The 14,041-nt window shown below is 40.0% G+C and overlaps 2 protein-coding genes across 2 annotated transcripts in view; one reads left to right on the top strand and one right to left on the bottom strand.

The window, feature by feature from the left end:
• AVEN (apoptosis and caspase activation inhibitor) overlaps positions 1 to 14,041 on the top strand; it is a 477,699-nt gene that overhangs the window by 9,871 nt on the left and 453,787 nt on the right. Inside the window, exon 2 of the mRNA XM_018554204.1 lies at positions 9,738 to 9,906. Within this exon, the coding sequence (XP_018409706.1) occupies positions 9,738 to 9,906 (169 nt within the window). The remainder of the gene's footprint in view (positions 1 to 9,737; positions 9,907 to 14,041) is intronic.
• The window catches only part of CHRM5 (cholinergic receptor muscarinic 5), a 175,476-nt gene that overhangs the window by 20,790 nt on the left and 140,645 nt on the right, over positions 1 to 14,041 (bottom strand). The gene's annotated exons all lie outside the window — the stretch shown is intronic.

The raw sequence follows: 14,041 nt of genomic DNA, 5'->3' as shown, positions 1-14,041 counted from the left end.
CTATTTCTGTAAAAAGTGCACTTTCGGCATTTTGCCAAAAGTGCCATTTTCGACCGATACGTTTCGGCACCCGAAATATCGGTGCATCTCTAGTATAAAGCACAGGCACCTAGAGGTGTCGGCACATACCTTCAGCCTCCAAGTCCCTTGTGTTATGCCCAAATGTTGACTATTCTGATGGGGAAAGCTTTGGCACTGCTTGGTAGTGTTGAAACTTGCCCAGCCTCCCCTGTAAAAGTGGGAGAAAGCGGGCAAGCTCCACACTTCCTGAAACTTTTGTAGCTTTACCTTTCCTAATGGCTTGGTCTTTTGGGTGGGGGGTGATAATAGGCACTTGGAAGCTTCTGCAGGTATGTTCAGGCATCTCTAGATGTGTGCACTTTATACTTGACAGTAGTTTTTTTGATTAGTATAGTAACAGAGTTGCTTTAAATTGACACATTTGTAGTTTCAGCACAGCTGAAGAGCCAAGGTTGCCTACCCCTGTGTGAGGTGATGCTCCAGTTTCAGACAGCTGCAGAACAAGTGCAGATGAAAACAGGTGCAAAACAAGTGCAATTGGAAAAGTAGTGCAAGCTCAGGTGAAAACAGGTGCACATGTTAAAAGACAGATTTGCACATTTAAAAAAATGATCTAAGAGGCTAAAACTGTTGCAATTGCTTTGATAAATTCTCCCCATTGGAGGATATACTTCTTTAAATCTGAAGTTCAGCTTTGAAGCTCTAATATGCAGTCTAGCTATATCCCCTTTTCACCTAAATGGGCTACCAAATGAAAATGTGACTGTTTGGTGTCTAGTCACACAGAGCTAAGTTTGAGACTAAAGGTGGCCATACACTTTACAACCATCGCAAGACTAAGGTCTTGCGATGGTTGTAAAGTAATTAAAAAACGTACGATCTGCCCATCTTGGACAGGCAGATCGTACTCTCGATCATCGCAAGCCAGCCCCCCTGAGGGGCGGGCTTCCGATGACCGCAATGCTGAACGGGCAGTGTGCGCGTGCGCACACCGGCCCGTTCGGCATTTGTCTCCCGAGCAGCGTTCTAACCAGCCGAAAATCGTACGATTCTCGGCTGGTTTTCTAACATGCTCCTTAGACAAAAGACGTGCGACCGTACAGTAGAAACGGTCGCACGTCTTCGTTCACACTGCTCGATTCTCGTACGAGAATCGAGCAGCATATGGGCACCTTTACAGTTGAAAAATTAAATTATTTACAATTTGCAGCGTTTTACTGATCATTAAGGTTCAGATTAGGATAGTTTTTTGGGCCATGTCATACACTTGGTTATGTAGTGGTGACCTGTAGCAGCTACAGAATTGTTCTGGTTTTGTTGACTTGTATTTTGTAGTCTGTTGTTGAATTGTAGATGGTGTACAATTTAGCAGAGATTCCATGGATGTGCCTCCAATTCAAAGGGGGCGGGTGTCTTGGTGGCATTTGATGCAAATCCCAGATTCGCCATCTTCGGTAGTTACTCATGTTACCTAGTGCAGCTGCTCATGATCATGTTACACCAAATTTCTTACGCTTGCATAGAAACAAAATGCTGTAACAACTACATGTGCAACTTTGTAGCTACTACAAATCACAAGAAAAATGTTGCTCTAACAAAATGAAAATGTTACAATGAAAAAAAAAAGTTGCAGTCTAATATCTTTCTAATGGAACAGGATATGTTATTGCTGCTATGTGGAAGCATTGTAGCTCACGTATTTTGGAAATAATTGTATTGAGGTGACAAACCTAATATTAGGTATCCAAAATCAGGGGTCTCAGAGAAATGTAATTGCCAGGAATTACATGGCTGAAGAGTAAATTAAAGGAGAACTTTGGGGTTAAGGCTTTTCCCCATAGTTCTCCTTAGGGTAACGGGAGGACACAAACTAAAATACAAAAGACGGGGTCACGTCGGGTAAATAGACACCAAGCATGTCAAGCCTTAAAATTGTGCCCGCAAAATCGCAAAAAAACGACCACACTGAAAATTGGCCATAGGCGACGTTTAAAACGCTTTTATTGCTCATCAGTGTCATCAGTGATTAATGGCCCTAAAATTATTGCTCGCACTCCGATGTTTGCGGTGATATGTAACATATGCGTCACAAAAGGCGCAATCGTCATTTTCGCACGTAGGCGCACCAGGCACATATCTGCATGTGTATGTGGGGGACTTAAAAAAAAATCTTGTGTGTCTCATTTTGTTATGCTTCTTTATTTTTTTTAAGCTTCTTTAATTTTTGTATTACTTTTTTTACATAACTTTATTGCTATCACATAGGGGCTAAGAATTCCCCTATTTGATAGCCAATTTACATGACAGGTCCTCTTCATGGAGACATCAGGCGCCACCCTGATCGCTTGAATGTAAAGCTCGGGGGCCGGCCGTGTCATTACAACGGCTGGCCGGGACGAGTGGATTTTTCAAGCCCTGCCTATTGTACTACAGATAACCAGAGGTTCCAAGTTGGCCAATAGATCATGCATTTTGCAACACAGGTTTATAATGACCTCCTGTATTGCAAGACAGCAAGGTTTATGGTAGAGTTGAAGAGTAACAAATCAGCATAAAATGTTTTACCTATATGTTAGTGTTTGTAGCGAATGGCACTGTTCTCAAAGGTAAATCTTTTATGTATTTTATAGCATGAAAAGTGTACCAGGCGGAGTGGGAACACCTAGCAACCCAAAGTGGATGGGAATCAGGAACTATGGCAGGGAGATCTTGCCACTTGGGTCTTCATCAGACTTATTTCTCAAGGTTCCATCTGTAATTGAACTATAACTTTTGGGGGGGGGCCTTAAAAATTGTGTTGTCAATGAATCTGCTCAAATATTTTATTGCTTCTTGGAAGTATAATAAATATGCATTATCAATGGTTCTTAAGGACCAAAATTTGGGGAAGTAATGTAGGAAAACCCTGACTTGGATATAACTAATTGCATTCACTGTTATTGGTAAATAATTACTGTACACAGTATTGTCCTTGAGGCAGATATGCTAATCCATCAGTGCAGAACTTGCCAGATAAATATGGATTGAAATCACCGGTTATCGTTGGATCTCATCATTATGGTCACTAGATGTCACTGTTGTCCAGTTTAGCATTGTCAGTGTATTCTAGTTTACAGCTGTTTCTGTCCTTAGCAGATGTATACATTCTACACTATAGACGATGTTCTGGAACCATCAGCTGTTGTTGTGATGCCTCATTGTTTGTAAAAGAAAAAAAGGTTGCGATCTGTAAGCCCCGTTCGATCACTTGTCATTGCTTTTAACTGCCTGTTCCTGACACATATCATGAGGATAAAAGTCATATCTTTTTTTTTTGGTTGCTCTGAAATGCACATTAAGTGCTGTGTTTCCTATACTGGAGAATTACAAGGAATAAAGGAATATTGGCATTTACCAATTATTTGTGTGCAGCCAGGTTTTAAGACAAGCATGAGCAGTTACTTCATTGGCCTTTACATATAACACAGTGAATAAGTTCTTGCCATTTGTAAATTCTTGCAGAATAGGGAGCACATAACATGGTTTCAGGATAGCAGAATGTCACTTTAGTGCTGAAAATGCCAGATGATGTCATAGAAGTCTTATGTATTGTGTACATAAAAGGCCCATGGTACTTGGTTCTGGGAAGATCCCATGTAAAAAAAACAGGCTGAACAAATCCCTTCTGTGGGATGACATTACTGGCCTTTTCATTAGTGTTAGATTGCTAGAACTTATTGAATCCCAAATGTATCTAATAGTTCAATCTGCATGGATAATTGCACCCCATAAGTCATGTACTTGACTAAGGTTTATTGTACGCTTGAGTGTCAGTGTGTGTTTTCTGCTGTTTTATGATGAATTTAGTATCCTTAAGGACCACACATTAAATGGGCACCCTGCTAGTGACTAATTGTAAAGTGTCTTCCAACCTGACTCATTTTTTTTTTCTTCATCTACACTTAAAACTTTCTTTTATATTAATGCAATTCAGTAATCGCAGTCATTAGAAACGCTGTTCCTTAAGAGGGCCCCAAAGAGCTATCTGCCAATTCTTTCACCAGGAACTGTCTCCCAGTGGATGCAGATTTCATTGTTCAAGCTTTGTGGCTTTCATGACATTGAAGTTTTTAATACTGGTAGCACTGCCGCAACCTGCAGGGCTTTGTGCTCAAGCAGCCGGCTGTATAACTCATTCAATGTCACTGAATAAAGCAGCCACCCGTCTAGGTTTCCAAAGCAGAATTTGTTCTTGAAGAGTTTGTCACTTTAGGTTTGTATCTTATATCACAATCTGCGTTTTTCACAGTGCCCATGCTGTGCATCCTATTTATTGACTTGTTCTATATAAAAAGTGTGTGCCTATATAAAAGGCAAACATCTGTCTAGAGCTGTTCATTTTCTTGTCAACCGAATACTGAAAATTGTGACCAATTGAATGAACAGAGTAAGCAAGTATTGCAGGGACATTAAGGCTGGGTTCACGTTTTGTGCCACGCGTTTTTTACTGCGATTCGCGATAAAAAAAATGTCCGACAAACGCACGTTTCCGAGGGCTACCTGGCTGTATCCCAATGGATATGCGCGGCAAATACGCCCCAAAGAAGCTCCTGTACTTCTTTGGGCATAGGGCGTTTTGCAGTGCGTTCCTACGCGCGGTAAAACGCCCAGGTGGGAACCATGCCCTTAAGCCCCATTCACATTGAGCGATTTATCGCTCGGTAATTCCCGCTATATCGGGGCAAATTAGCGCGCGATATCGCGCTCCCATGCATTTCAATGGGGCAAAGGGTCCTGCTGTCGTGTGTCGCTACAGCAGGACCCTTTTTGGAGCGGATTTAGCCGCGATTCAAGCTTGCTCAATGCAAGCTTGAACGCGATATCGCGTGGCAAATCTCGCAATGTCGCGCAATATGCAAATCGCGCAGTGGGAACGGGGCCTTAGGCAATCATTGGTTTTCACATGTTGAGCGTTTTACAGAGCGTAGGAACGCGCTGTAAAACGCCCAGGTGTGAACCAGGCCTAAGGGGAATATATATAAATCCAATCAATCTGAATTCACTGCAGGTGAAACAAAGTGCATGTGTCTTAAATGAGTGATTAATTCACCAGCAGTGTGTGTTTGGTAAAATTAATTGCTTTAAGGTGGCCATACACTCTACAACCATCGCAAGACTTTAGTCTTGCGATGGTTGTACAGGGATTAAAAAAACGTACGATCTGCCTATCTTGGACAGGCAGATCGCACTCTCGATCATCGCAAGCCCGCCCCCCTGATGGGCGGGCTTCCGATGACCGCAATGCTGAACGGGCAGTGTGCACACCGGCCCGCTCGGCATTTGTCTTCCGAGCACCGTTCTAACCAGCCGAGAATCGTACGATTCCCGGCTGGTTTTCGAACATGCTGGTTCGACAGAAGACGTGCGACCGTACAGTAGAAACGGTCGCACGTCTCCGTTCACACTGCTCGATTATCGTATGAAAAACCGATCGCATACGATTATCGTACGATAATCGTGCAGTGTATGGGCACCTTTATAAATATCCCTCTACATGTACAGGACTGCTAAAAATTAGAAAATAAACCTTGAGAAGCATAAAGGAAGTATAGCCCACCTGCTCAATACTTACATTTTCCATTCAGATATACCTATATTCAGTGCTGTACCCCACTCCCTGTTGATAATCTGAGAACACGTGCTTGTATTGCAAAAGAGGAATTCCAGCACACGCATTGAAGGTTGTCTGTATCAGAATTCAAACCTGACTCGGTGGGGTGCTTGCCAGGTTCTACCTGCAGAGATATACCGATAAATCAGATTGAGGTAAATTGAAAGGGCTTTCTGTCTTTAGCACAGTTACAGTGTTTTCTGGAGAGCATTCGTAACCTAAAGTAGATGTAAATGCAATCAGGAAAATCCCATGTAATCTTTAACATGTTACTGTGTTTTCAAAAGTCATTTCAATACGTTACAGCTTCATTAAAATGGTTGGGGATCTTGCCACAAAGGTCCTTTTTTAGGTACTTTCTCTTCTAGGGTTACATTGTCCCCATCTTCCAATCGTGCACCTGAATTGAATTGTTACAGTGGCATACGAGCTTGCGGGAGAGACTACTAGTCGCAGTTTCAACACACAATATGCAAGCATGATCCATCAGGAAACCTGCCGTGCAGCCATCACTGGAGAATACATACATGTAGACAGGAAGTGGCTGCCAAGAGGCAGTGGGAAATCAACATGACTGTACATGTTTCTAATATAATAAAGGTTTTATAGGTGTAGTTTATTTTTTTAATGAATGAATAAAGCAAAAGTATGAACCCCAAGACATCACAGCACAAATAATCGGTGTTGTACTGCAAAAAAAGTCCAGTCCTTGACCCCATTACTTTATAGTAATCTTTTGAACCGAGTTCAATGTCTGTGTTAAAGTAAATATTTCCTGATAAGACCTAGCCCTGCATGTGTCATGGTTAAGTGAATCACAAGGTAGTGAAGTCATTGGTTGAACATGACAACCAAGGAACTAGCATTTAAAAAAAAAAGTCAGCAGCTCTAATCCCGATATAACACCTCAATTTCGTAGCTACATAGAGGTAGATACGGTGTAAACATTAATATAAACAATTCAAGCAATATTATGCATGCTGGCTTGGTCACTGCTACCACGCTTTCCAGTTGACACTGTTTATTACAAGTAAAGGACACCCTCTGCCTTTTGTATCAAAGTTTTTTTTCCAAATCTTTTTAGAGCGTCATTTTCTACTTAGTAAAGTCTGTGATGATTGTTTGCCATCAGAATTTCCCAATACCATGGGCTGCCTCTTTTGCTCTGTTGTTTAGCTTGACTTATATTATTTTGCCAGATATTCCCCCCCCCCCCTCCAAGGACATTGCTTCCTTTCAGTAATCTACTTACATTTCCTGATGGAAATAGCAATATCGTCTGTCATAATGTTACATAAATTATTACATTCTATCAGACAGATCTGAAAATAATTACATTCTTACAATAAGCAATCCTATAACGAGCAGTTCTAATGGTTGCAAAATGTGTGTAATAGTTGTTAATATTACATGTCCCATTATGTTTTAGTCCTTGTATTTGATCAAAGTAAAGCACAGCACAAGGCTAGATATTGGTTTTCTTTAACCTTTTATTTTCTGTCTGATATAAATAACATAATAAGAATGCCACATTGTAAATCTATAAAAGCAACGGGGTGTTTTGTGACTTTGTTTTTCTCCGTGTTAACTGTTGCCATCTTTTAGCTTGTGACTTGTCTTATACAATGCCTTTATGTAGATCCAATGTATGCAGATCCAATGTATACAATAGATCAGTGCTCTCTGTATGTAAACAGTGATGTATGTATGTATGTATAAATAGTGTGTGTGTCACCTCCTCCCATGCTCGCCTCCAGGATTTTTCCAGAGTGTCTCCCATCCTCTGGAACTCCCTATCCCAATTTGTTTGCCTATCTCCTACTCTGTCCACCTTTAGGCCTTGTTCACACCAAGCCCGTTCCAATAGCAGAGCAGTTACAGACCGGAGCAAAACTGCGTCCAATGTATTCCAATGGTATTTTTAGCTCCAGTTCACATCGCAGTGTTCCGGTCCAGAGCAGGTAAAAAAACTGCAGCAGGTCCTATTTTACCTGCTCTGGAACGCATGGAAATGCATCAAAAAAGCGTGCAAATGCCCTGGAACGCGCTGAAAGCCCATTTTAAACTAACATTTTTGTTATTTTTTTTAACCAAAAACGGCCCAGAACGCATCAAAAACGCGGCACAACCCACTGCATGTGCAGAAACTCATGCAGATCTGCTCTGCATTTGGTGTGAACAAGGCCTTAGGCAATCCTTGAAAACTCATCTCTTCAGGGAGGCCTATTCCACCTCGATATAACAGTGCTTTCAGTTCTTCCATTAAATCATCCCAAACAGTTATTACCTTTTGTATCACTTGCCCCCCTTAATAGATTGTAAGCTCTCACGAGCAGGGCCCTCCTACCTGAAATTGTATTGTTAAATGGATGGTCTCCCTCAGTTTTTTAAAGTGCTGCGCAAACTGTTGGCGCTATATAAATCCTGTATAATAATAATTTTAATATGGGCAGCCTAGGTCTGCTCAAAACAAGCAATTCATTTAAGAATAATCTCCATGCAATATAGTAAAACAATCACAGACCTGAGCCACTAGCTACATTTTTGGCCAGTTCAGTATCACTGGTTCTACTAATTGAAGTACCAACTAACGAAAAAAGGAAACTGTTTTTCCACAGACTTCTTCAATAAGAAAGTAGTGAAAAATAAAAGCATTAACAGAAGCAGGCTCTGGTCTCAGAATTAGCCTGACTTTAAGGAACCCGGTAAAGACAGAAATATGGAGGTTGTCATTGCTGACCTCTACTTCTGAAAATACAAGTTGCCTAACTTTCCTGCAGTTTCTGTGGCCTCAATGCTCTTTGAGTCACTGACCTAGAATGAGTATTCACATTTGTAGTTCTACATTAAGGTTGGCTTCACTGGCTGTGTGCTTGTTTAAAGTTTATAACTGAAAAACAAAATTCCGCCAGGAACAGGCAGGCAAATAGCATGTTAGGAGATTGGCAATGGCAGCCTTTTATATTTCACTCCTGTCCCACTAACCATTGTAAGTACAAGACAAGATGTGACTTTTGTTCGGTTGTCTTAGAAAATGGAGCAAGGATTCTAAATCGGATACCGTTTTCATGTTAAAAGATTTCAAATTCAATTTATTACAGTTTGTGTGAAAATTCTAGCCACTGAAGGACAATTTAGACAAGATTGTTGTAGAATATAGCATTTCTAATATGAAATATATCCATTGCGAACTATAGTTTCTATTATGAAAGAGAAATATAAAAAAACATGCTGTAGTTGAGGGTTATCATGGAGATATTCTTTAAGATGACAATATCTCTGAGTCCTGAACCTACGCCATTTGTAATCCATATACAGAAAGTAGGTTACATTTGTATTAGCCATGTCGAAAAGTCAGATAATCAGAAATAAATTTGTCTGGAAGTGCGAATCATCTTAACCTACCCATAGACTGACTGTCCAATAGATTCATTTGTTGTATGTCTAAATTAATGACATCAGATGGAAAGTTCTCTGATTTGTTACTGCTTATATACTCGAGAGGCAGAATAGAAATGTGGTCACATAGTAATTGCAACCCTGCAGTATATGACCATTTCTATTGTCCCACCCATAAGTTAGGAAATTGTTTAGAAGATTGTAGATAGGTCAAATTCCTTTAGGACCAAATCTTGTTGAACATACAGTATTGCAAAAAAACTTTTGGCAGGTATCTTATGCGTATTGCCTTTTACTAAAAGTGTAGTTAATACTGTTTCTTATCTGTGACTAGTAGTGTGACCAGCACCTTGTATTTCTAGTGTGGAATGAATGATAATACTGTAAACAACTCCTTCCCTGAGCCTGGTACACATGTTTTACTGGTCTACAAATACAAATCCTGTGGTGTACTATGCAGTATGCTTAGAAATGTTTAAATTCACATATAAAGCCGACAAAAAACATTGTGTGTTATAATAGATAACCAGCTGTCTCCCAAGGCTTGGAAAAGCCTATAATTATTATTGAACATACCTGTATTTTTTTTATTTTGATGCTTTTCAACTTTCCAGAAAAAAAGTTACATTGGATGTAAAAAACTGCAATAATGTTCTTCTTTTTAAAGGATGTGGAGGATGCTGGTGAGACCCAAGAAGTGAACAATGAGCAGTCTACTGGATTCTCTAAGAGAAAGATACTTTCCAACTGGGATCGCTATGAAGCTACAGAAAAAAAGGCAGATAATGAAGTGTTGCAGCGTGGGACAGATTACAACGTCCTACTCAGCTCTGCAGGTTAGTGCTTTGGATCTTTATAAATCCCAAAATATTTGTCCATATATGTGCTTTATACATTTTTCCATGTATGGCCTTTTTTTAGCTTACTTTAACGTCTGGCGGTCGTAATGGTTTGTCTTGTGTCCTTAAATATTGATTTTTGAACACTGAATGAATTGTTGTGTTGTGCATTTCTGACAGTGCGTGGGTAGAGGCTGGCATTTACCTGATGGCTTGCCATGCGCTCGAGGGATGTGTGAGTTGAAAGTGTGCAGATTTTAGAAGAAATATTCTTTTGTTATTTTCAGGAACTAGTTAATCCCTTGATAGCTACAAAAAAAGTAAAAGTAACAATATACTGTGGTTTGGCAGAGAGACTGCAAGAAAACAATGTGTCAGTGGGATGTTATATCGTGTTATATTGGAAACAGCTCAAATAGGTTCAAATACTTTTGGATAGCATCACGCTGCACCTTGAGCAATAATGAAGCCCTGTTTATTGCCCAGCACAGCTTTTCAGTAGCATTGGTAGCCTGCTTTGAACACCACCATATTATTGTTGGTTCTCATATTGGAGAGACTCCGCTCTCTGCTCAATTCACTTCTAGGGACTATTTAGTGTTCAATTTTAATTTTATTATAATTTACATTAATTTTATTTTGCACTGCGGGTAAGGACCTGCTGCCCGGCTTTCTGATTGGTTAGGGAGCCTTGCAGTGTCGCTAGGAAGCTCGGCTTCCTAGCCAAACAGGAAGCCGGGAGGCGTGTCATGACCGGCCAGGAAGCTGGCTCCCTGGTACTGCCGGTCAGAGGGAATCTCTGATTTTGGGGAATCTCTGGTTCCGGTATCGGGGTAAGTATTGGTACCGATACCAGCATCTGTATCCGTGCATCCCAAATAATAAAAAAATATCTATATCTATATATATATATATAGATGTATATATAGCAATATGTAATGTGTAAAAAATATATACTGTACATGTATTATTATTTTCTTTAAGTCCAACATTTAAAGACTGTTTATAGGGCAGGATTGTACAATAATTTAGTAGCATTAAATCCTTCAGTCTTATTAGCCTTTTCTGTGTCAGCTAACCCTTTATTGAAGCAGTAATGACTAACAGTGGTTTATATGTTTAAAGCAGCCATTTGATTAATAACCAAAATATTGATTTTGGAAACATTGCTTTAAGTGCCTGGTCACACGACGTCCGTTTTGTGTGCTGACCTGATCCGTACGCTCCTGCACTCAAAATGCATCCCAATGTATCCCTATGTGTTTTATGGGCTACAGTTCTCACGTGCGCAGTCCGTGCAGCTTACGACAGAAAAATACTGCATGTCAGGAAACGGTCAGGAAACGCAAAACGCGTCAAACGCACTGCACTGCAGCTAACATACTAACAGCCCCACTCCAGCAAAAAAAAAAAACTTTTTTTTTATTTTTTACTGGAACGCATCAAAAACGTGGCCAAAACACACTGCATCAGTAGCATCGCGTCTGCAGATCCGGACCTGATCAGGACCTGAAACTCATGTGAACAGGCCCTAAAAGTGATAGACTCTTCAAGATTGCCAAGGAAAAAAATATAACGGTTGCATATTTCACAATGTGATACATCAACTTTTACTTGGCGGTCAGTAATATTGTCGCCCAGCAACATTCATATAACATGAACACTATAATACAAATCATGATAAAAATAATATGTTGTGCTTTTGTACATATTTTCTTAATTTTTTGGTGTACAGGATTAAAAAAGAAAATTTTAAATATATTTCTTTTTTTCGTCCTATAAATATGAAATATTGCAGAATCAAATATTTGTATTTTCCTTTTGAGACAGTAGGTAGAGCTTTAGGCCCCTTTTTACCTGTTTTCCTGTATTTCATTTAGTCCTGTTATAGAAATCTTGTAATTTACAGAGCTCAGTACCACAAAATGAAATCTGCTCAGAAAATGTGAATAAGTCAGAGCAGTGACTCCTTCCCCCGTCCCTCCTGAATGCCTCTGTCCACGTTTTTAGTTAAATACATTGATGGAAATGTATCAAAACTGGAGCAGACAGAATCTGGAGCAGTTAACCAACCAGCTTTTCTCTTCCGTGTATCCAGTTAAGCTTTGAAAATGAAAGATAGAATCTGATTGGTTAACTGGGCTAGGCATAGGCAACTGCTCTAAATTCTATGTGCTCCAGTTTTGATACATTCCTCTCAATGAGGGGAATGTATCAAACCTGGACCAGACAAAACCTTGAGCAGCAGTGCATGGCAACCAATCAGTCTCTCTCTTTCATTTTCAAAGCTTAACTGAAGAAATAATCTGATTTGTTACTCTGAGCAGCTGCTCCAGATTCTGTCTGTTCCAGTTTTAATAACCCCACATGTGCCTTAAATAAGATAATTCCAGTTGTTGTAAAACAAGAGGTCAGGAGTGGCAGGCTCCATTTTTTTCCTCACATGTTTGCTTTAAAATACTGCAGCTATGCCTTCTGGTTTAAAATGGGTCAGCTAATGCCAAGGAAAAAAATATAACGGTTGCATATTTCACAATGTGATACATCAACTTTTACTTGGCGGTCAGTAATATTGTCGCCCAGCAACATTCATATAACATGAACACTATAATACAAATCATGATAAAAATAATATGTTGTGCTTTTGTACATATTTTCTTAATTTTTTGGTGTACAGGATTAAAAAAGAAAATTTTAAATATATTTCTTTTTTTCGTCCTATAAATATGAAATATTGCAGAATCAAATATTTGTATTTTCCTTTTGAGACAGTAGGTAGAGCTTTAGGCCCCTTTTTACCTGTTTTCCTGTATTTCATTTAGTCCTGTTATAGAAATCTTGTAATTTACAGAGCTCAGTACCACAAAATGAAATCTGCTCAGAAAATGTGAATAAGTCAGAGCAGTGACTCCTTCCCCCGTCCCTCCTGAATGCCTCTGTCCACGTTTTTAGTTAAATACATTGATGGAAATGTATCAAAACTGGAGCAGACAGAATCTGGAGCAGTTAACCAACCAGCTTTTCTCTTCCGTGTATCCAGTTAAGCTTTGAAAATGAAAGATAGAATCTGATTGGTTAACTGGGCTAGGCATAGGCAACTGCTCTAAATTCTATGTGCTCCAGTTTTGATACATTCCTCTCAATGAGGGGAATGTATCAAACCTGGACCAGACAAAACCTTGAGCAGCAGTGCATGGCAACCAATCAGTCTCTCTCTTTCATTTTCAAAGCTTAACTGAAGAAATAATCTGATTTGTTACTCTGAGCAGCTGCTCCAGATTCTGTCTGTTCCAGTTTTAATAACCCCACATGTGCCTTAAATAAGATAATTCCAGTTGTTGTAAAACAAGAGGTCAGGAGTGGCAGGCTCCATTTTTTTCCTCACATGTTTGCTTTAAAATACTGCAGCTATGCCTTCTGGTTTAAAATGGGTCAGCTAAATAATTCAAAGCTTATTTCCTTTTGGGTATTTGGCTTTTTTCAGTAACTAAGAGGGGTAAAATCCTGTTTTCTGTTCATAGCCATTTCTCTGTTTGCAGGCTGAATCTTTGCAGCAAGAAGCTGCCATTGATATTCTTGTTTCAGGAAAATGGCATGAAATCTGCTGTCTCTTTCAATTGCTATCAGCTGCATTAAACACTAAATATAGACGATAAGGAATCATCCTCCTGCTTCAGGATTCTTTTCCTGTGTCTTATAGGGTTAGTTGGGCTCCCACTTCCCTGAGGCTGGTGTCTGTCATTCCCATTTACACTTCTGTGTTTGATTTTGGTTGGAAGTTTGTGACAGGACAGGGCTGTTCTGTGCAAGAAACTGTAAAAGATTTACCAAAGGTGCCCATACACTATGCGATTATCGTACGATAATCGCGGGAAATCCCGCGATCGTACGATAATCGCAAAGTATTTAAAAGGCGTGCGACCGTTTCTACTGTACGGTCGCAGGTATGTTGTCTAACGAGCATGTTTGAAAACCAGCCAAAAATCATACGATTTTTGGCTGATTTGTGGCATGCTCAGGAGACAAATGCCGAACGGGCCGGTGTGCGCATTCGCACACTGCCCGTTCAGCATTGCGGTCATCGGAAGCCCGCCCCTCCTCGGGACGGGCTTGCGATGATCGCAAGTACGAT

Source organism: Nanorana parkeri, unplaced genomic scaffold (assembly GCF_000935625.1).
Source record: "Nanorana parkeri isolate BGI_ZX_2015 unplaced genomic scaffold, ASM93562v1 scaffold146, whole genome shotgun sequence".
Classification (NCBI taxonomy): Eukaryota; Metazoa; Chordata; class Amphibia; order Anura; family Dicroglossidae; genus Nanorana; species Nanorana parkeri.
Note: the sequence above shows the minus strand (reverse complement) of the source record. Positions and strands in the feature narration are given on the sequence as shown.